Source organism: Leuciscus leuciscus, assembly GCF_965113295.1.
Source record: "Leuciscus leuciscus genome assembly, chromosome: 12".
Lineage (NCBI taxonomy): Eukaryota > Metazoa > Chordata > Actinopteri > Cypriniformes > Leuciscidae > Leuciscus > Leuciscus leuciscus.
Genome location: NC_138736.1, coordinates 5988235 through 6011031, shown reverse-complemented (window position 1 = coordinate 6011031; position 22797 = coordinate 5988235). Strand labels below are relative to the sequence as shown.

Sequence of the window (22797 nt, the reverse complement as noted above, 5' to 3'; positions counted from 1 at the left end):
TTCTCATTCCCATAATGAAAGCTTGTCACCATTATCATCTCTCTCACTTTATTGTTCATAACGGGCCTGAAAAACATGACTAATAGAAGAGAGTGTCTCTGGCCTGAACCCATTAAGCACAGAGGTTAGAATCACGGTTATCTGTGAGAGGGAATATCCAGCTTATATGAAAGCAAGGTCATAGCCATTGTCTCAATTGTCTTGCCTACTTCAAACGATACCAAAGTAATGCTTGCCTAATGTTCTGGATAAACTCTGTCAAAAAACTTGAAAATCATTGTTGTTTTAGGAGCTGGAGAGAGTGACGTCTCTGCAGACCAACCTGCAGCTGGCCGCAGTCATCTGCACTAATGCACGAAGGTCAGAGAGCCATAAAATGCTATAAAATGTTCTAAGTCAGGTTTAAAGGAATAGTACACTTAACAAATTAAAGCTATGTTATCATTTCTTACTCATATGTTGTTCCAAATTGACTTTCTTTCTATAGTGGAACTAAAAAAAACAGAACAATTGACTTGAATGTGGATTAAAGTTTACAAGTTTTAAAAAGGTCTATAAAAGTATAAAAAAAATCTTCCATACGGCCCATGCACTGTATTCCAAGGCTTCTGAAGTCGCGCGATGGCTTTGTGTGAGAAACAGATATGCAAGAGATTTACATCATTATTCACTCCAGTGAGCTGTTCCATGAGGGAGTTGATTTTGAGAACTGGTTCACCCAGAACAAATCTTTCAGACTAGTTTGGTGAAAGAATTTCCTCATGAATTTAACATCTTCACTTCCCTCATGAACTCTCAAAAATGTGCCAATGGACTTGATGTACGATCTTTTCGTCTTCTGGCCTTCGTGATTATTGCAATCAATCATTATTCTGGTGCAGTTCAGTGACAGATTCTACCCGACCTAAAAAGCCTCGGCATCCATCTAAAAATCTCTATGAATGAGAGCGTATTAAAATGCGGATAAATTAACTGTGTAATGCCCGGTACACATTGTACAATTTTGATCTGTGTCAGACAAAAGATTACCAATCGTGGTGATTTCTGTGGTCATGGCTCCTAAACGGTGGTCCTATGGCGTTCAGTGAGAGGGGTTCAAAGATGGCCATTCTCCCGGTCTTTTGGACCAAAGATAGCCTGCGATAATTTTCTGACAGTGTTAGAAATTTAGCATGATCATTTCACAGTGTGTTTGCTGCTAAGACCTACGTCTACTGACTAGCCAATAAAAATGCAACATAAAAGGGCATATTGATCAACGCAACATGCCGCTAAAACTTAAAACTACTTACATTAAGCTCCATTTGCAAAATTGGCCTCTTTTCCCTAGCCATGACCGCGTCCATATTCTCCTTTTTCGCTTCCTCCTAATTTTCAGCGCATATGAAAACCACAGTTGCCAAAGTGCGATTCATCTTGCTTTATATGTTTACCACTAGCACACGCTGTTGGCATTTTATTCATCTATAAATGTAGATGTGCGTAAACACCATCAGAGCTAGAGATGATGCCAAGTTTTTTGGTGAATAACAACTTGCATTTCTCTCTTTCCGCTCAAAAAGCTATCATATGACTTCAGAAGACACAAGTCTTATGGACTACTTTAAATTAAGTTTTATTTTGTCCTTTTGACACTTCAGTCCCTTCACATTGTAGTTGTTTAAAAAAGAACATGAACTTTTTTAAATTTTTTTATTCCTTGAAAGAAAGTCAAAACATGTTTAAAACAACACAAGGGTAAGTAAATGGTAAAAATTCATTTAAATTTTTAGGCAAACCATTGCTTTAAGTTTTTATGAGCTGTAGAATCGGCGCAAATGCTGTAATTCTGCTTCCAGGCAGCTTCGTTCTGCTAAAGAAGGCTTTACCGAAGCCAGCCTTGGGCTGTTGGCCAATCAGAAACGCCGACAGCTGTTGACAGGATTGCTAAAGTCTTTGAGGACCATAAAGACTCTGGTAATCACTTCATCAACATTGTTAATGTCTAAACAGAGACTTTCTATTCTCTGCATGGTAATTTCCAGCTGCCCAGTTTCACAGGCACTCTGTCCTTCTGCTTTTTGCTTTTCTTACAGCAAAGAACTGATGTTCGACTGAGTGAAATGCTAGAGGTAAGTTGGCACGGAAATCTGTCCAAATGTGCAATTCACAAATACACCTCATTTTTGAAAGAGAACTCACAAACAACTAGGAAGGTATTAGATGCTTTGGCATAAGATTGTCTCTTACACCCTCTAATTGAAGTGTTTAGTCTATGTCCTCTAAATATAAATTTCATGTGAAATATGAGCTTTATTCCGTCGTTGTGAGGGTAATGATAGAAATCTAACATCATTCATTAAACTCTTAGCTCAGTTTTTCTATTTTGGCCCTGTAAAAATTGTCTAGATAAAGATATTGAGGTCAAATGGAGCATTTCATTTTACAGGAGGAGGACTATCCAGGCGCCATCCAGCTGTGTTTGGAATGCCAAAAGGCTGCCAGCACATTCAAGCACTACAACTGTATAAGGTGGGTGGAGAACCGCTGACAGGACTGGTGAGAGATCCAGATGCTGAGTTCCCTAAATGAATGACATGTGCTTGAACTGATTACATTTGTAGCCATTAATTTAAAGTCACCTTGATTTATTTATGGAATATTGCAGTGTTTTAAATTAATTATCTGTGCACATCATTCATATTTTTTTGTTAATTGTACACTGTGCCCTCTGTGATCTTTAATCCAAAAACGTCCCCTCCCTCTTGCAACATCTCGTCTCTTCTCTGATGAGGTGTTTACTGGCGGGACAACCTGTCACTCTCATGAGATCACAGTAATAGCAAATCCAATGAACCAATCAAATCCCGATGGACAAAATCAAGTCCATCCCTAAAAAAAATTCAAGAAGCCGTTTTACTTGAATATATTCTGGAATAGAGAAGAAATCCTTTTTTTTTTTTTTTAAATGATATACTGGATATTATTAGTTGTTGTGAAGAACATTGCATACACTGCCATCACGTTCTTCGCGCCGTCTGGAGATAATGAGCAACGACTGCGCAGCGAGTTGTGTTTAGCGACAGAGTTTAGCGATTTGGAGAAGTTAAAACTTCAGAATAATGTAATTCATGAAGTTGTGTGAACAACACACGGCATCTGTGTACGTCCAAGCACATGCGCACTTTGGTCAGAGCGGTAATAATAAGTATTTACATATAGGTGAATATATTTGGAAGAAGGGTTGTTTCTGTTCGATACTCAAGTACCATTGTTTTTTTGTGGTTTCACAGAACCAAGATATGCTGTTGTTGCATTTTAGCTGGTTCATCCGTATTTGCACAAGCTGTCTGATGCTCCAGCTGTTAGTGGTTGCCTGTGTTGCATATAGTGTGTTTGTTTTTTTGGGGTGGAGCAATGAAGGGAGTGGTGTGTTTGTTTCAGTGTCGATTTCAAATATTAAGTGTTTCTCATGAATCTTACTGCACCTTTAATAAGCCTGTTTATTATATTTTTGCAAGCCACATCTGAATGGCTGTCAACAAAGAAAGATGCTTTTTGCTCCCAATATGTTTTTTTCCTTGGTCTTTTCCCCTTTTTTCCCCCACAAATTGCAGTATCAATTTGTAGTCATGCTGTCCCCAAATGGCATTACGTCACTTTTATTACTCAAGATGCTCTTTCTTGCGTAAAACAATCTGTAGTCTGTGTTGAAGGAAATGGTGCTTAAGATGTGAAGATTAATCAGCGAGCATGATGGCGAGGAATAAATGCACCTGTTTGCTTTCCAGTGATCGATATGTCACGACCCGCACTAATGGATTGTCTTTATCTCATAAGAATGTGGCCTGAGAGACAGGGAGGGTGCCGTCAGAGTAGCTCTTATAAAGGATACTAGCAATTGTTCAGCGGTCTTTAGCTCTCTCTCTCTCTCATACATATTTGCACACTCTTTTTTCTTTTTTTCTTCTTGGCACAGGAAGTTTTTGCTATCTGATCAGCCTCCAGTCAGCCCGCTCTGCACTGATATCCATGCAAGTACACGGAAAACCTGCTCAATGCGATTTCCTTCTGTTGAAAATCCCTCCCTTTGAAGGAAGAATGGAATGAACATTTGTATTTCAAATTTTCAGACCAGATATTACATTTTATTTAATTTTTTTAAATATATTTTTATTATTATTTTTATTTCACAAATGTTAAACTGGGGGAGGGAAAATTGGAATTGGGGAGACTACAGCAGAGGTGGACGAAGTACACAACTTCCTTACTTGAGTGAAAGTACAGATACTACTGGTCAAATATTACTCCGTTACAAGTAAAAGTTGTGAAGACCTATTTTTACTGAAGTAAAAGTACAGAAGTACTCGTTTTTAAAAATACTTAAGTATCAAAAGTAAAAAGTAAATGTCAATGCATTGTTTTATTATTGTTGCATTGTTGTATGTAATACTTAAAGTACCGTATGCCTCTGAATCTATGCCTGCCTATATACCCTCATATCAATATCACATTTATTTCTAGAACACAGTTCCAGTAGTGGGATTGAATGTGAGATTGAATAAGTGCACTCAGTAACGGCCACAATGGTTTCGGACACCCAAATGGCTGTTCCCTCAAATAGGGCCCTATTTAAAGTTTTTTGGCTTTTAGTATGAATATGTTAGCCTTACTGTTATCTATAAGCTAGTGTGCAAAAAAGTGACAAAATTCGCATTTAGAAAACCAAACCCAACGTTGAAAATGAAAATCAGGTTTATGTCAGAATCCAATGTCAGATTGATGTTGATCTCCAACATTGGACAGACGTTGTATTGTGGTTGAAAATGAAAATCGGGTTGACGTCAGAAACCAACATCAGTCGGGTTCTGACGTCAACCCTACTTTTATTTTCAATCAATATCCAACGTCAATCTGACGTCGGGTTCTGATGTCAATCAGATGCAGGGTTCTGACGTAAACCCGACTTTCATTTCCAACCAAAATGCAACCCCTGCAACCAAAATCATCCACTGACTGATGTTACTTTCTACTCAAGGACCTTGACAGAATTGTAGTGGAGTAAAAAGTATGATATTTGTCTTTCAAATGTAGTGAAGTTAAAGTAAAAAGTTTCCAGAAAAAATAATGCTCAAGTAAAGTACAGATACTCAAAAAGTGTACTTAAGTACAGTCCTCAAGTAAATGTACTTTGTTACTGTCCACCTCTGGACTACAGTCATAGTCATGCATTGCTGCATTTTAGTTGTTGATTGTAGAAAGGTGGACGGCCACAAAAGCCTGCAATGAAGGAGAGAGAAGAACCAGTCCCATTTTCCCTGTCGGATTTTACACTCTCGCCTGTTACAATTAAATAGGGGTGGTATAGTATAGATGGATAGACAGACAGACAGACCGCTCTCCATAAGGCACTGTCATTGCATCAGCAGAAATAATAAGACCTGCAGCGGGAACATTTAACAGTCCAGGCTGTCTTGATAAAGGTATAGCTGTGATAGACAAAGTGGAGCTGACTGGCCACTTGCTCTCCTTCTTCATTTAACCGTTCATGAAATGATGCATATTGTGCTCTCATATGTTTGTGCGTTACACTGATACCCAGGGATTTTAGGCTTGGTGTACTGGGGTTTTAACACTCTGGCAGTTATGTAGTCTTCAGATTGTAGTAGCCATCTGTTTTGTCATGTTGTTTTTCCACCTTGTCTTATGTTTTTCTGGCAATTAGTCCACAGCAAACAGTGAGGTATGTGAAAATGGCTGTCTGTGGGAAGGTTGATGTCAGCCTCTGCATTAGTCACGAGTCAGGCTGAATGGTTCTTGAAATTTGGACAAATTTGTGGCAGACAGAATTGAAAATTTTTATAGATGCAGCACTACATTAAATAGATCAGTTTGAGGTCATTGCCTTACCTGTAAGTTCTGAAAGGTCAGAGTTGGGTTTGGACAGTCCTGCTGGTAGATGATGTTTTGTTACTATTCAGTATCCAAATGGTGATAGCATTGTGGTTTTCCCCGTTTCGATCCCTGCAGTGAACAGTGATAAGATGTTTAATTAGATGCATTGAGATTCTGAGCTATGAGGCATTTGTGTGGGCAGATATCGATTTCTCTGTGGGGTAATGGTGTCTGAATCAGTACACAGGAGTTTTAGAAGAGATGTACCCAATGTCTGAGCTTAAGGAGTCTACGAACACCTGCGGTCAATATAACAGAGTGAAATGTCACTTGGTTGTTTCCTTACTTCTAAAGTAAAACTTTTATTCTCTAGCCGTTGAGATTGAAATTCCAAGATATACTCAGATTTCAGATCTGGGTGTCCCTGTTCCTTTTTAAATGCAAACGTTTTAACACACGCACTGAGAATGAGAATTGACAAGGTATACCGTAAAGAAGATTACCCACAGATTTGTGAATGCGAGCAAATGGAATATGACTCATATTGTCTGTGGGGAGACTGTCAAAAGCTGGGTTTCTGTTGTCAAAGTGCCTGCTAACTGACCTTCAAACATTCAAAGCAGGTTTTTGTGGAAACAATCCACACGGAGCACTCTCAGCTGGATTTTGAGAGTTGAAAAGTTGTCTCATCATTATTATTATTATTATTATATATTTTTTAAGTACACTTACAGTACACTTGCTGGGGTAAGACTCTTTTAAAGGAAATTAATACTTTTGTTCTGCAAGTGTACATTAAATCAATCAAAAGTCACAGTAAAGACTTACAAACAATGTCTATTTCAAACAAATACTAAGTTTTAATTAAAAAAATCCAGAAAAATAATCACTGCGAATCAAAAACATTTAAGCAGCGCAACTGTTTTCATCATTGAAAACAATAAGAAATGTTTTTTTGAGCACCAAATCAGCATATAAGAATGATTTTTGAAGGATCATGTGACACTGAAGACTGGAGTAATGATGCTGAAAATTCACAGAAATTTTACATTAGATTTACAATTACCACAGACCCCAACAGTTTGACATGTAGTGTGTTATTTTTTTGTTTGCCACCCAAGCATAACTATTAATAATAATAATTTGAATAGTTTAATAATACCTTATCGTTTAACAACAACCTTCACATTGTGTCAGTGTACATCAGACTGAAATGATTTGGGACTTTATTTTTAAATAAGTTGGCATGTCCTTCACATAACCAGAAACCATTATCATTAGATCTTCTGGTGTTTGGGAATAATAGTATCTATCTTTCTTACTCACCGTAAAAATGTGTGCCAATTTCTGATGGTCCAATTGATGTTTAAAGTGGTCAGTCATATATTGCATTCATCTGTCTAATGCTAGACAGTTGCAGAAGTTCAGAAAGACTCCCTCTTTTTGGATGGAAAGTTTTACGTTCTGATAGTTAGAGTATAATTTCCTACAATGTCAAACTATCAAAGGAAATTTGGTTTCTTGTGATTTGACACCTTTAAAATCAAAGATGATCCATCAGTTGCTTTCTTGGCATGAACTGTGTGCTGTTGCAACATGAAGAAATAGTGATTCACATGTTGCTTCATCTCAAAAACTTCTCCGTTGTGCAGACTGTTAAACCTGTTTTGGATTTTGAGGATATCTTTGAAACTTTTTCGAATAATTGCTCTCTTTTCCTGCAGCTAGTTATGGACTATATCTCCGCGCTTATTCTGCCAGTAATGCACACTTCAGTTGTCTGCTCACTCAGGTGCAAGAAAGCCGATTTAATTGCAAAGAGACGTAAGCTGCAAAAGTGCCCAGCGATGTGGTTTTACAGCCCGGCACACTCAACTTTTACAAACACTGCCCACAAATCCAGCAACATCCTTTAATTTAATCACATCTAACACCACTGCCCCTATGCTATTAGCACAGGATTTATGTTCAGAAAGCGAAATGGCACGATGATGATATGAGACTGTTTGAATGGAAATGTTTTTATTGTGAGACGGATCCTGCCGTGAAAGCTCATTAAAATGTGATTTCGTGTGGCTTCCCTGAAGGAAGCGGCGTGGCTCAGAGAAGTGCTGACGAACTGCGAGTCGGAAGTAATTGATCCGCTCGACGTGATGCTGGGTTTTCTCTGAGGGCCCCGGAGGAAAAGGGGGACCCACGTTGAGTCAGAGCCCACTCTGATGGATGGAGGCACACTAAAGATAAAGAACTTCTGCCTCCTCCCACCATCATCAATAACCCGTCCAGAACACTAGCACTCAGAAGTATTTGTCAGAAGGAATAACCTATGAAAAGGTCACGTCCTCTCCTGCTGTTTTTTTGGCACGACACAATAACAATGTTGCATATTGAGTAACCTCCTGCTTTTGCACGATTTTCTTCATGCCAAGAATCGTGCTTTATGGCAAAATGAGAGCGTTTATTGGAAGAGTTTGCTGGAACACCTCTTTTTGCATTCAGTGCCTTCAAAGAGAAGGAAAAAGAGAAAAAAAGGGAAGGATGAGGAAAAGGAAGAGGCAGATTAATTAAAGTTTTATGCATTCTGTCTAATCTTTCAACAGCACTGGCCCACGGGGGCCGGGCAATCCCTCATGTCAAGCCGAGTGAGCTTGTGAAATGAAATGCAGTTGTTCTTATTGTAAGATCATGATTATGCGTGGCCACCGGCAAAGTTGCTGCTAGTATCATGTTGCTATACGTCTCAGCTGGCATTGCAGCCAATGCTTTGCTTTTCTAAAAGAGCCAAAACTCTTTTAGACTCTAATAGGATCAGATCTCTAATTTTAGTTTTAGCTTTAGTATTTTTACTGGCGGTGCTTTAAAGGGGATAAATATAGAAATGCGCTGCTATTACATGCATCAACTTGTGTGACAAATCCACTGTATTCAACAGTTACTGTCAGATTTCAGGTCGCCTTCTGTTAGCAATATGCACAAAACTGAAGTACTAGCTTGAATGGTAAAAGCAGAAAAAACTAAACAACAGATACGAAGTCATGTATTTCCAGTGGAGAGTCGTACTGGTTTAAACTGACAATTTTAATTGGTAACACTTTATTTTGATGGTCCACATTAGACATTGTACTTTGCAACTACATGACAACTAACTCTCAATAGAGTATTAGAAGACAAGACTGTCTGCTTAACATCTGTTTACACCTTTATCTTGATGGTTCCCCAACTATGGAGCCCCTAAAGGAACATGGTGATGGAAAAAATAGAGATGGGAGGGGAAAAAATATATATTTTCCTGAGAAACTTTGCATTTGCTCACAAAACCTTTGCGTCACCTCGCAGAAACAGTGTTCCCATAAGAAACGTTGCATTCGCTCGCAGAGAACTTGAAACATTTGCAAGCGAGCGCAGAGGTTATAGGGGGAGCGCAAACATTTTGCGATCGAACGCAAAGCTTCTCGAGGGAACGCAAACATTTTGCAATTGAATGCGAAGTTTATCGAGGGGAACACAAACATTTTAGAGAACGCAGAAGCATTGACTGTCAAAATCAAGTGTAACATTTACATTTTTTGGCTAGCCCTTATGCGGCCTTATGAAACCTGAGCACGAGGTGAGAATTACTAATATTTCTGCACTAAAATGTTAATCCTTAAACTATTTCTATAAAATAAGCGCTTAGGAATAATAATGTCCGAAACAATTATTTTATTTATTTATGATCAAATATGGCTGTAAAAAATAAATCTGCATTTTTAATACTTAATGATATTTTATTTTATAAATTTGCAAAAATCTAACCTTTCATTGAAGTAAAATAATTTAAAGTGGGGGGAAAATCACATTATGAAATAAATGTTTTTCTCCAATACACGTTGGGAATAATTGTTTGCCCCCTTTTATTAAATACTTGTTGCAACCTCTTTTTTTCCAAGATAACAGCTCTGAGTCTTCTCCTATAATGCCTGATGAGTTTGGAGAACACCTGACAAGAAATCAGAGACCATTCATCGATACAGAATCTCTCCATCCTGTTCTCCGTTTCTAGCACAGGCTGTCAGGTTTAGATTTTTTATCTGTTCGTATTTGATCAAATCCATGATGCCATGTATCTGAACAAGATGTCCAGGACCTCTGGCAGAAAATTAGGCCCACAGCATTAAAGATACAGCAGAGTATTTCATTTTACACATGGGGTACTTTTTATACCTGTGTGCACCAAACCCCTCTTAAGTGTTTGCTGCCAGAAAAGCTCATTTCTTTGTTTCATCTGACCATTGAACCCGTCCCGTTTGAAGTTCCAGTAGTGTCAGTTACTTTTCAAACTTTCTATGGACAGATGAAACAAACAAAAAAAGAGCTTTTTGGCAGCAAACACTTAATAGGGGTTTGATTCATACAGGTATAAAAAAGTACCCCATGTGTAAAATGAAATACTCTGCTGTATCTTTAATGCTGTGGGCCTAATTTTCTGCCAGAGGTCCTGGACATCTTGTTCAGATACATGGCATCATGGATTCAATCAAATACCAACAGATAGAAAATCTAAACCTGACAGCCTGTGCTAGAAACGGAGAACAGGATGGAGAGATTCTGTATCGATGAATGGTCTCTGATCTCTTGTCAGGTGTTCTCCAAACTCATCAGGCATTATAGGAGAAGACTCAGAGCTGTTATCTTGGAAAAAAGAGGTTGCAACAAGTATTTAATAAAAGGAGGCAAACAATTGTTCCCAACGTGTTTTGGAGAAAAACATTTATTTCATAATGTGATTTTTTTTTAACTTTTTTTTTTTTACTTTCAATTATTTTACTTCAATGAAAGGTTAGATTTTTGCAAATTTTTTAAAATAAAATATCAAAAGGATTAAAAATGGAGATTTATTTTTTACAGCCATATTTTATCATATTTACCAAGGGGGCAAACACTTTTTCACACCACTGTATATTGATTAGTCCTAGAAAACCTATTATGAATTTTTATTTATTTTTTTAAACATATTGGTATACATTTGTTTTGTCTGGATATTTTCATACATTCACCATGATTGGTGTGTAGTTGACATGACCCTGAATCTGCCTTATTATTCATGGCTTTCGTAAGACCGGCTAGTCTTTTCTTTTTCTTTTTTTTCTCTCTCTCATTCAGACAACCCACTGACTAGTTTAGCACATCCCTCTCAACACTAACAACACACATCTGTCTTGTTCCATCTGCACATAATAAACAAGCCATGTTTGGGAAAAATACATCCTTGCTTTTCAAATGTCAGTGCCTGCTTTTTCCACAGATGTCATTGTACATGGTGCTAGTTTTGTGTTGTTTAGTGCTCTCTCGCTCCGGCGACCCATTTCTCTGAGAAAGCAAGCTGCCTTTTCCTCCAACATGTTGCTCTAATGGTTTTGGTGGTTTGTTGTGTTGCTCTGCAAACAGAACACAATGGGTGTCTTTGCTGCCCAATAAACCAACATGGTTTTTTTGTTCAACTGTTTCTATTGTCATCCATGTCTTTTTTTCTTCTTTTTTTTCCTCAGTGAGTTGAATTCCAAACTGCAAGACACTCTGGAGCAAATCGAGGTATGTGACTTTTAGAAATAAAATTGATTACTAATTTTTTTTTGTCTTTAGGCTCAGGACAAACTTAGAGTCTATAGTGACCTTCTTCTTCATTAAATCAGACATTCAATCTCAGATCACCCTATTCCCTTCAGAAACACTCACACACCCTTGACAGATTTAACAACAGCAGTTGCCCTGATGTAGTGCCTCAACATTATATGAATTAAACAGATCGGAAGGAACACTTGACCATGCGTTTGTGCGTCTAACAGTGGCACCCAGGGTGTCAGTCTGCCAGCATTCATTCTCCGAGGCCCCAAGGCAGATGGACTGTGTTTTATTAAATAAATTGCTGGCTTTCAGGACTTGGAAGCTACATTGAAGCCCATACCGACACAATCACGCATAGCCACAAACGCACACACACACGATTTCCCCAGCAGTGCTTTTTATGGCATTTTCTGTATTATTCAGAGATTTCTGTGTGGCAAATGTAATTGGATGGCATCCAGCCTCGCATACAGCTCCTTTACTCATTGACTTGCTCTCTTTTTCCCCTCTTCTTTCATGTTTCTCTCTTAATATCTGTATCTCACTCTTTCTTTTCCCTTCCTCCCCGTCTTTTTATCTCATTTGCTGTCTCATCACTCGCATTAGCGGATAGCACGGCGCCTGTGCCAACGGAGAGCGCTGCCACCAAAATTACAATGATTCATGCCACTTTTCTATTTCTGTAGCAGAGCAAGTTCCCAACTCATTAAGGATGTGAACGCTTATCTTTTGAGCTCAAAATGAAGTTGTGCCTTCAGTATCATCGGTGATTTAAACCACAGATTGTTACGGCCCTCATTCATTTGTGGTGATTGTTCATTTTAGCACCTTAAAATTAGGATTTCAAGTACTTTGCCTATTTCTGCTTTTCATATGCACTGTAATGAAGCCACTGAACTTTCTATGCTGATCTTGCTGATTTCATGCTCATCCGTGCAGGAACAGCTAGATGTGGCGCTGTCCAAAACCTGCAAGCACTTTGAGGTTTCTCACTACACCAAAGTTCAACTGGCATATAAGCTTCTGGGCAAGACGCAGGTGAGTCACTGTCGCCAGGGCTCTCACGATCTTGACATTTTGACTGGTGCTGAATTGTCATTCAAATAGCTGTTATTTGTTTTGTTCATGTCACTTGCACACAGTGTAGGCTTTCATGTTGATCATGGAGTCACACAACAAAATATATGATTTTCGTTGTGAACAAATATTAGAAAGTGTTGAACAACGTAATAATAATAGTAATAATAATGATAACAATAAACAAATTTTATACTTTAGTCCACTTTCTATTCCCACCAATCCATTTTAAGTTTTTGTTTTTGTTTTGTTTGGTTTCTTTGGTTTGATTTGTTTGGTTTTGGTTTGATTTATTTATTTATTTTTAATTTGTTTTGGTTTGATTTTTCATTTTGGTTTTGTTTTTGTTTTGTTTTGTTTTGTTTTGTTTTGGTTTGGTTTGGTTTGGTTTGTTTTTGTTTTAGATTTTTATTTTGTCTTGTCTTTGCTATGCGTTTGTTTAGTTTTTATGCAGTATTCCAATTCATTTTATGCAATAATTGAAGTTAAATATTGCCTAAAATAAATGTATTTTTATTATGGCTGGGAAAAAATTAATCGCGATTAATCGCATCCAAAATAAAAGTTTGTGTTTGCATATTATATGTGTGTGTACTGTGTATAATTATTTTGTATATATAAATACACACATATGCATGTATTTATTTTAGAAATATTTGCATGTATATACTGTATATACATTTATAGATCATTTATATTATATATAAATATGAATAATTTATATATAAATAAATAAAAATCTTAAATATATACATGCATATGTGTGTATTTATATATCCAAATAATTATACACAGTACACACACATATATTATGCAAACACAAACTTTTATTTTGGATGCGATTAATCGCGATACATTTTTTCCCAGCCCTAATTTTTATGCAATATTTTTATTAAAATTTTTTTTTATTTCAGTATTACAAAATAGAAATATTTCTGACCTAAATTCTTGACTTTCACTTGTCATTTTACTGCGATTCAACCTGAACTAGCTGAAACAATTTGCCATATAAATATTAAAATAAGATGAAAGTGAAACTCTTTGCGTTTGATGTGACATTTAGCAGATTGTACTTTTCTGAGAATGGCATGAACAACCGTAGATTGTGCACATGCACCCCAGATACGTTTGTACTTTGTTCATTTATTTGAAGTGCTTTTAATGACATTTCCATATTCATGTAAAAAAAAAATTAAGTGCACAATAATCACAATTATTAAAAATATTTGCATTTAGACAAGATAATAGGCATAGTCGTCACCATTTTATCCAGTGTTCCTTGACTCAATCTCCCCCTCCACTTCACTTTTCTCCTTTTTCCTCTCAAAATGGGAAGATGATTCATACCTGGCATAGGATTTGCCAGAAGGAAAGTGCACTCTATTGTATCCTACTTTTCACAACAAAGCTGTGATTTAAAAGCAGAATCCAGGAAAAAAATATTTATTAAAATATTACTTATAATTTATTATGCTGCTTCTGCTTTGGCGCCTTCCCCGTCCCCTTATAAAACGACTTGCAGGTTGAAATCTCCTGCTAGTTGATCTGCCACAGGATTAAAGATCCACTTTTTTTTTAAGAATTAGACGCGCACGGTTGCACTTGTTTTTGAGACGACTGGATAAAGGGAAAAATAAGAGCAGGCCAAACAGTCCGAAAATAAATAAATAAATAAAACAGTGTTGTTTAGGTGGAGATCTCCAAGCATCAGCTCTTGCGGTCAATGTCATTGCTTTGTCAAAAACCTGAAATTTTAGTTTTGAGTTTGAACAATTGTTGATTGTTTTTAATTAATGGTATATGTGTGGTTAGGTTTATACTGATAAGGACTAGTTTTATCTGAGGAGAATGTACTTTGTGATTTAATTCCCATCTGCATCTCACACAATCTCAGAAAATAATGTATGGAGTAAATTACCTACTGTTTTTCAGGGGTCCTCAGAGAAATCTAGTCCGGATATAAATATCTGGGATTGCGGTATATTATTATTTTTCAACCTCATTTATTTTGACCTTGAACACTGTTACTAAAGCAAAATTGAAAAATGCTTCCTGCCTGGGCTGGTGCACCTTTATGGATTTAGACCTTTTTGCCAACTTTCGGGGTAAAATAACAATAGGTGGTTTGAATACTGCTGGTGTCCCATCCGTCATTAAAAGAGTATGAAATCATTAAGGTGAGTCAGTTCATGGACTGCTCAGAGTGGCCACTGCAGCACAACTGTTTTTAACATTTAATAATAATAATAATAATAATAATAACCAGAAATGTTTCTTGAGCAGCAAATCATCATATTAGAATGATTTCTGAAGGATCATGTGACTCTGAAGGATCATGTGACACTGAAGACTAGAGAAATGATGCTGAAAATTCAGCTTTGCCATTACAGGAATACATTATTTTCAAATACTGTTTAAAATGTACATTTATTAATGTAAGGTCTTGTTTGCAATCAATTTACCAACTCAAATGTCATTTGGAAAATGAATCCTATCCAAATAGTGTGTCTGTGGGCATCTCTTTGTGTGTTGTATAAGTATGCAAGTATATGTGTCCTGAGACGTCCCCTGTCTCATCTGAAACAGCCTTCCTCGTGTCACTTTGATCACCACAGCCTCTCGGGAAGAAGATGGCAGCTGCTCTGTTTATTCATTCCTACGTTCATTCGCACACACACACACACACACACACACACACACACACACACACACACACACACACGCGCTGCCTCTAAGAACTTAATTTATTTGCGGCCTGTGGCCAGACAGGCTGTGGCCGTTTCATCAGAGGTTACCGTTTAAGCCGATCAACCCGCAATTACTGAAGGACTGACTTCAAGATGTGTGATTCATACGTATCCCTTGAAATTGAGTCTGATTTCAAGAGTCGCCCCTCTGGAGACCCCCTGAGAGAGTCAAACTGCAGGTTGAAGAGATTATTAGGAGATTCGTGACACTTGAATGGGATGCATGATGAAATCCATGCAGAGAGTATTTATGAAAAACCAGCTTAATCGCCACAACAATTAATTGATCAAATCAATAGAAAATCATTATCAACAACTAAGTATAGTATAGAGTTTCAGATTCATGTGCTTTGACAGATTGTTGAGATTAATGCTTAATGCATTATACATAAAGGTTTTAAGTAGTGTTACCAAAACTTTTTTTTATCTTTTCATTTTTGTTTTAATATATATATTTTTTTTATCAAATTTGATTATCAAACCACTTGGAGCCCAAGGCTGAATCTTTCTGATAATCTTTTTCCCTGCTTTGTGTATTGACTTCTTCCACAGTAGCTCTTTCTAGGACCAATTATTTCAAATGCGTTTTCTCATTGAAATGTGTTTTTCTCGACTCAAGACGTCACTGATGGATATTTCTGACCTTGATGTTCCAGAAAGCTTTCAGCTAGATGTGTTTGCTGACTATCTAGTTTCAAAGTTTTAAACAAATCAAACGCAAACCTTGTTTCAGTATGTACGTCATCCGTTAAAACAGTTGTTTGTCCCTTTTAAGAGGTGCTGTTCTTTCTGGCTTTTTTTCCATGAACTCAGCAATTAGCCTAATGACTGCACATCTAATTCCCCATCTTTTCATCTTTTCTGTTTTTATTTTTATTTTTACTTGTTTTTAAATCTATGTAATTGCTCGTTTTTCTCAGCACAATTGATATTTTGATCACGTTTGTCTTTTAGATGTGTTGATGTTTTCAAGTTTCAAGTAAAACATTTTTTTTTAAATCTTATTCCTAACAGAACAAATGCAGAAGATGTTGATGATCCCATCAACTACATAATTTTCATTTAAATACGTTTGAATATATTATTGAAAGATTTCCACCTGTCTGCATTTGAACGCACTGACCTGCAGGAGAATGCAAATATCCTGATATTCATTTTGATTGAATTGAGCCGAAGCTGATGGAGGGGATACGCTCATGGCTGAAGGAAGAAGGGAAGCAGTGAAAGCGACAGGGGAGATGTGTAATTAATTTGTAGCAAAGCTGTTTCTTTTCCCATTGGGACCATATTTAGCTTCAGAATATAGTTCGGTAATGATTCATCTCCTGTGAGGTGTGAGCCGGACCCACGGCTACCCAGAAGTTTTACCTTCAAACAGAGCTACTTTGGCAGGGAAAGTACATTTTCTTATTATTTTCTTCTGGGTTTCCTGTAAAAATATCTGAAAATCCATAGAACAAAGTACATTAACAAGAATATTTTTAGATTTTTTTTCTTTCATTATTATTTTTCATACCCCATTGTTTTTTCTTCTTGTTTTAAGCATAAATCCAACAATATTTTACACACACACACACACACACACACACACACACACACACACACACACACACACACACACACACACACACACACACACACACACACACATTATACATACAACTTTTATATTTTAATATAATTTAAAAAGAGATTTATTCTAGATCCTTCAGAAATTATTCTAATATGCGGATTTGATTCTCAAGAAACAATTCTTATTATTATCAATGTTGAAAACAGTTGTGCAATTTAATATTTTTGTGGAAAGTGAGATACTTTTTTATGGATTCTTTGAGGAAAATAAAGTTGAAATAGTAGTAGTATAGAAATAGTAAAGACAATTATTATGTTGCAAAAGATTTTTGTCAGTTTTTATATATTTTTTATGATGTAGGTATGAAAAATAAATATATATATATATATATATTAAAAAATAAAAATACAAAAAATATATATATATATATAAAATATATAAAATACAAAAAATATATATATAAAATATATAAAATATATAAAATATATAAATATATATAAATAATTGTGTGTAATTATCTGGCGTAATTTTAAGTAAATTGATCTTGTTTTAAGAATGTTTACTAAATACTGTATATTTAAAGGAAAACAAGACAAAAACCGATTAAAGAAACCAGGCTGTTAATTTATTTTTTGCATAGTGTGATTTTAATAAATAAATAAAAAAGCATTTCTCGATTGTATTTTTTCTTTTTCTTTAATTTAGCAGATTTTTAAATTGTGCCTTTCTTTCTAAATTGAGTGAACCTGGAGCTTTGATTGTTTGTGAATGCTCTCACATGACATGAAAAGCTGTTTTTAATGTTAAGTAAGCTTCAAAGCAGTTCTTTGGAGAGCAGTTGAGGTTAAAGATAGCTTACCAAGTCAATACAGCAGGTTTTAAATATACGGTTTTGGGCAATGCAAAAAAAAAACATCAGTAGGTTTTAGTATTGATTTTACTTTTCTTTTTTTATTGATGCCTTTGTGAATAATAATAATGCTATATAAAAATTATCCCACAGATGACCCGGCATTCCCCTCTCATTCCTATTTTTCTTCTTTCTCCTCAGACGGCCATGGATCAGCTGCACATGCACTTCACCCAGGCCATCCACAACACTGTCTTCCAGGTGGTGCTGGGATATGTAGAGCTGTGCGCCGGCAACGCCGATACCAAGTTCCAGAAAATGCAGTACAAGGACCTTTGCACGGTATGTCCATTTCCCCGTCCACCAACCCCCCCCCCCCCATACCGCATTTTGATGGGTGTCCAGTAAAATTTGAGAATACTTCAAATCAGAGTCACTTCCACAAGTCACTGTGAGCCATATTCTTTGCTCGAGCATGAAATCATTCTTCGTTTTCGTTCTTATTGTGCTCTAGACAGGCGTAAAATAGGTTAGATTCGAGCCTTTGGAAATGACGTGTATTTGTCTAGCTGTAGCGAGAGGGAAAGATATTGCGCAGTGAACGGGGCAGGAGATCTCATTCATGAGCAAGTCATGAAGCAATTAATTTGAGTTAACAGGAAAAATTGGAGTCTCTGCCAAAGTAGCGACTCGCCACAAAATGCAGTCTCAGCCTGGATACTAAAATTCTCATTTGCATTTGTATAGAAGCACTGAACCCTTGGATCACAAACAAAATTGCAGTCATCTTTTCTGGGTCACATTTTATTACTGTATGATATTGCAAGTGGGAGATTATATTATTGATAAATAATATTAAGCTCCTCCAGTAGATGGAGCACTACAGATAATAATTTCATACATATTTCTTTGTGACTACCACTAACTATTCTTACATTAAACTGAAATATTATAGCTATTAATTTATGTTAAAAAAAAAGTCTTGACATACTTGAATGCACCTCTACATACAACTTTCATGATATCTTAATGAAGGAAAAAAAATCTTTAATATTAATTACTAAAATATTAATTAATATTTGGAAAAAAAGTTTGGGGTTGGTAAGATTTATTAATGTTTCAAAGACGTCTCTTATGCTCACCAAGGCTGCATTTATTTATTTTTTATCAAAATTACAGTAAAAAAGGGTAATGTTGTGAGATGATATTTGAATATACCTGTTTTCAATTTCAATATATCTTAAATTGTAATTTATTCCTGTGAAGTCAAAGCTGAATTTTGAGCATCATTACTCCAGTCTTCAGTGTCACATGATCATTCAGAAATTATTCTAATATGCTGATTTGCAGCTCAATTCATTTTATAATCAATGTTGAAAGCAGTTTTGCTGCTTAATATTTTTGTGGTTCAATATTCTTTGATGAATATTAAGTTTAAAAGGACAGCATTTATTTGAAATAGAAAAGTGTCCTTACTGTCACTTTTAATCAAGTTAATGCATTCTTGCTGAATAGAAGTATGAATGTCTTTAAAAAATCTTACTGACTCCAAACTTTTGAATGGTAGTGTACATTTCTAAGAACTTACTTTGTTCTCCACTATCTCAAACCATTTAAGAGAAGTAGCACTGGTTCCACTTCTATAATTCTGTAATTACTATGTACCTTGATTCTCATCTAGAGTTGAAGTGCTTGGATTCTTTCTATGACCTGCTATTGGCACAGAGCTCAAATAGTTTGCGTAGGCTTAGCTGCACCTGGCTGTACTATATTTGAGTGTCAGAAGGGAATATTGTTATTATCTGCTGAGCTGAGGTAAAACAGCCCTTATGTTCGAGTTCATCTGGTACAATCAAGGGATGTTTGAACTGAATGCATTGAGCATTAATTCCACATAAGTAAATGATTTTGAAAGGAAGCTTTGTTTTGCCCCTCTGTGCCTTGCATTTTTATACACTACTGTTCAAAATTGTGGGGTTAGTAAGATTTACTTTTAATACGTTTATTTTAAGGTGACTTAGTTACACGTTTCTGCATGTACTTTCTATAGTAATAACAATAAATTATGAATTATAACAACTAAATAATCCTAAACCAAACCTAACTCTATAGTAAATACATGTAGTTAATTAATATTTCTCAGTGCTTATGTGAGTAGGTACTATGTAACTACGTCACCTTGAAATAAAGTCTAACCAAAGAAATTTTTATTTTTATTTCGCAAGGATGCATTAAATTGATCCAAGGTGACAATGAAGTCTTTTACATTGTTACAAAAGATTCCTTCATGTAAATGCTGGTCTTTTGCTTTTTGGTCTAACGCTTTAACAACGTGACTTGTTGTGGCATTACTGTGGGGTCCATATCTTACAGTAAAAGTTTGTTTGCAAAGCCTGCACCGAAATTGTGACTGATTTACCAAAGAATCCACAGTGAAATGTACCAAACAAATAAATAAAGCTCTATTGAGACATTCACATAGTTGAAAATAAATAACCACTTTCCTAGCTTTAGGGTAATTTGGAAAGTAATGTTATTTTTAGTCAGGTGATCCCGTATCTCTCTCTTCTCAACTCATCTCACTAATGCGCCAGTGGGCGGAGCCAAATATGCGATGATGTAGAAGTAGGCGTAGGTCTGATTCTGCAGAGGTGGCCTTCCGTCACACTATTACATCATAATATGACACAATCCGAAACGAGTCGTTTTCGGAGCTTGGTTTCAATAAAAGCTGTTTTTGGATATAAAAAGGAAAGTTTTGAGTTCTGAAATGTACAGGATGTTTTTATAGCACAATGACCTCGATTTGATGACTTCCTTTGACACCCAAACTGTTCCCCCCAAACTTTGTTTTTGATCTTGTAAGTGACAACATGACAGATCATGCTTGTTGGGTCCATATACGTGTTTATCACCACACAATTTGGCAACATGTGCTATGCCTTTAACACTCAGACACGGGTTGTCGCTGCCTGAGGTGTTGGCTCAGCTGATAAAATCTTTTGATTTTCCTTCTCTGAGACATTGCTTTGAAACGCACACTAAAAATGACAACAGCATTTCCTCAATGAGATGCTGTGTTGCTCATTTCAGTTTTCGTTCTGGATACGGTGCCCTTTGAACCTCTGAAAGAAAATGAATCCTGTATCTGGGGTTTTGCCCCCAAGTCTCATCTCCCAGCAGAGCAAATATTGCAGATGAATTCATCTTGAGGACCGTGGACAGTGCGTCATCTCCGACTCTCAAACTCTCCTGAGCGTCATAAAGTAAACATAAAGTAAACACGATGAGTGGTATGCTAATGACAATCACTTCAATCCTGAACTTTGAACCACAGCGTGGGAATTAAAATGCAGCATAGCTGGAACGCTCCAAAGGTCACATCATAATGCAAAGCGCTACATGAATTTTACATGAAACTATCATTATCCCGTCCCTTCAGAGATCTCCTGTGCTCGGCTTTGAGCAATAAGTGAGGTCGATGAACAGTAGTGGGGAACGCCCTGTTAGTGCACATCAACAATGGTAAAACAAATGTTAAAAATTGCACACTCTCTGGAAGTTACCTCATAGCTGAGTATCAGTGTTATTTACCATCAGTGTCCCTCACACTCGTGTTTTAGAGCGCTCTCGATGGGCCTGAGTGGATATTGACCTTGCAGCTGAACACTGGCACTTCATGAAAGTGTTCCTCATCAGCATCTCTTTAGCTCCCTCTCCACCTCCAACTCTGCTGTCCATCTCTGCAAAAGTTTATTTTCATGAACTGCTTGTACTGTCTATACTCTCTTTTAACATCATTTAACAAGATGTGCAATTGGAAAGTAAGGGCTTCTTAAAATCACCATGAATTCAAAATGGATTTTATTTTTAATGGAATATTGCAGTGCTTATTATAAATGATTTATCCGTGCACATGATTATTACTGGCGCGAGGGCGAGACAACCTGTCACTCAAATGAGATCAACCATTTTTTTCTTGTTTCACAATAGTGAAGAGGATTGCAACTTCTGTTTCATGCTGACTTTAATAGTTCAAGGCGGTTTATGAAGTTCTGTTTAATAAGAGTTTTAACTATTCTGATTCAGAATCTGACTACTCTTAACTGTTCTGATTCCGAGTCAGACATGACTGATAACTTGTGGTTTAGGAAGTTAGTTTTTGATTCACTAAAAAGAACCAGTTTGTCTCGGAATCTGACTATATTGTTCAGTCTGTATATCATGTTCTTGATTCGATAAAAATCTTAAATGTTCCAGTTCCTTAATGGTAAAGTATATAACACTTTCTCTCTGTTCTAAATGTATTTTATTAACTAAAAATAACCAGCGCGTAAGTGTCAACTGATTGGGAATCAGACATCACTTATTGTACTATATGCCTTTGATTTACTAAAATCAACCGGCTTAGTATAGTCCGATTCCCAAACAAACGACTCTTATGACTGGTCATGCACTGTATTTGGTTCATTTAAAAAGAACCAGCTCATAGGAGTCATTTGTTTGCGTTTTGGACTATGCTGTTACTTTATTATTTTGATTCACTAAAAAGAACCATCAAGCTATTCTGACTTAGCGTCCATTGTTTTTGATTCTCTGAAAAAATCTAGTTCATAAGAGTCGTTTGTTTGGGAATCAGAATATACTGACTGAAGGTGCAGTCACATTTAATTCAATTTCATTCACATTTGCTGTTGTTCAACAAACTGGACGAAATCCAGTAATTTCAATAGGAGTTCACGTTAATAGGAATTTCGTGAATGGGTGAACGATTTCCCCACACAGATTTCGCAACAAGTTCGCAACAGGTCACGCAAATTTGCGACGTTGACCAATGGAATTAAGTCATTCATTTAGCAAGCGGTTTAAACTGTTTTTTTGTTGTTGTTTATTTATAGATATCTTTAAAAGGTATCAGCTCATAAGATATCTTTAAAAGGTATCAGCTCATAAGATACATAAGGATTACACTGCACCAGTCGTGCTATATGTTTTACTCTGTAGATTCAGTATTTGAATTTCATGAAAATACCGAAAATACCGAATTTCATGACATTTTTTTTATTTTATTA

At 36.4% G+C, this 22797-nt stretch overlaps 1 protein-coding gene across 2 annotated transcripts in view; it reads left to right on the top strand.

The window, feature by feature from the left end:
• Positions 1-22797, top strand: part of vps50 (VPS50 subunit of EARP/GARPII complex) — a 144016-nt gene that overhangs the window by 24990 nt on the left and 96229 nt on the right. For both annotated transcript variants that reach the window (XM_082187047.1, XM_082187046.1), the window contains exons 6-12: positions 290-360; positions 1839-1956; positions 2076-2111; positions 2429-2511; positions 11403-11445; positions 12418-12516; positions 17927-18067. In XM_082187047.1, the coding sequence (XP_082043173.1) occupies positions 290-360; positions 1839-1956; positions 2076-2111; positions 2429-2511; positions 11403-11445; positions 12418-12516; positions 17927-18067 (591 nt within the window). The remainder of the gene's footprint in view (positions 1-289; positions 361-1838; positions 1957-2075; positions 2112-2428; positions 2512-11402; positions 11446-12417; positions 12517-17926; positions 18068-22797) is intronic.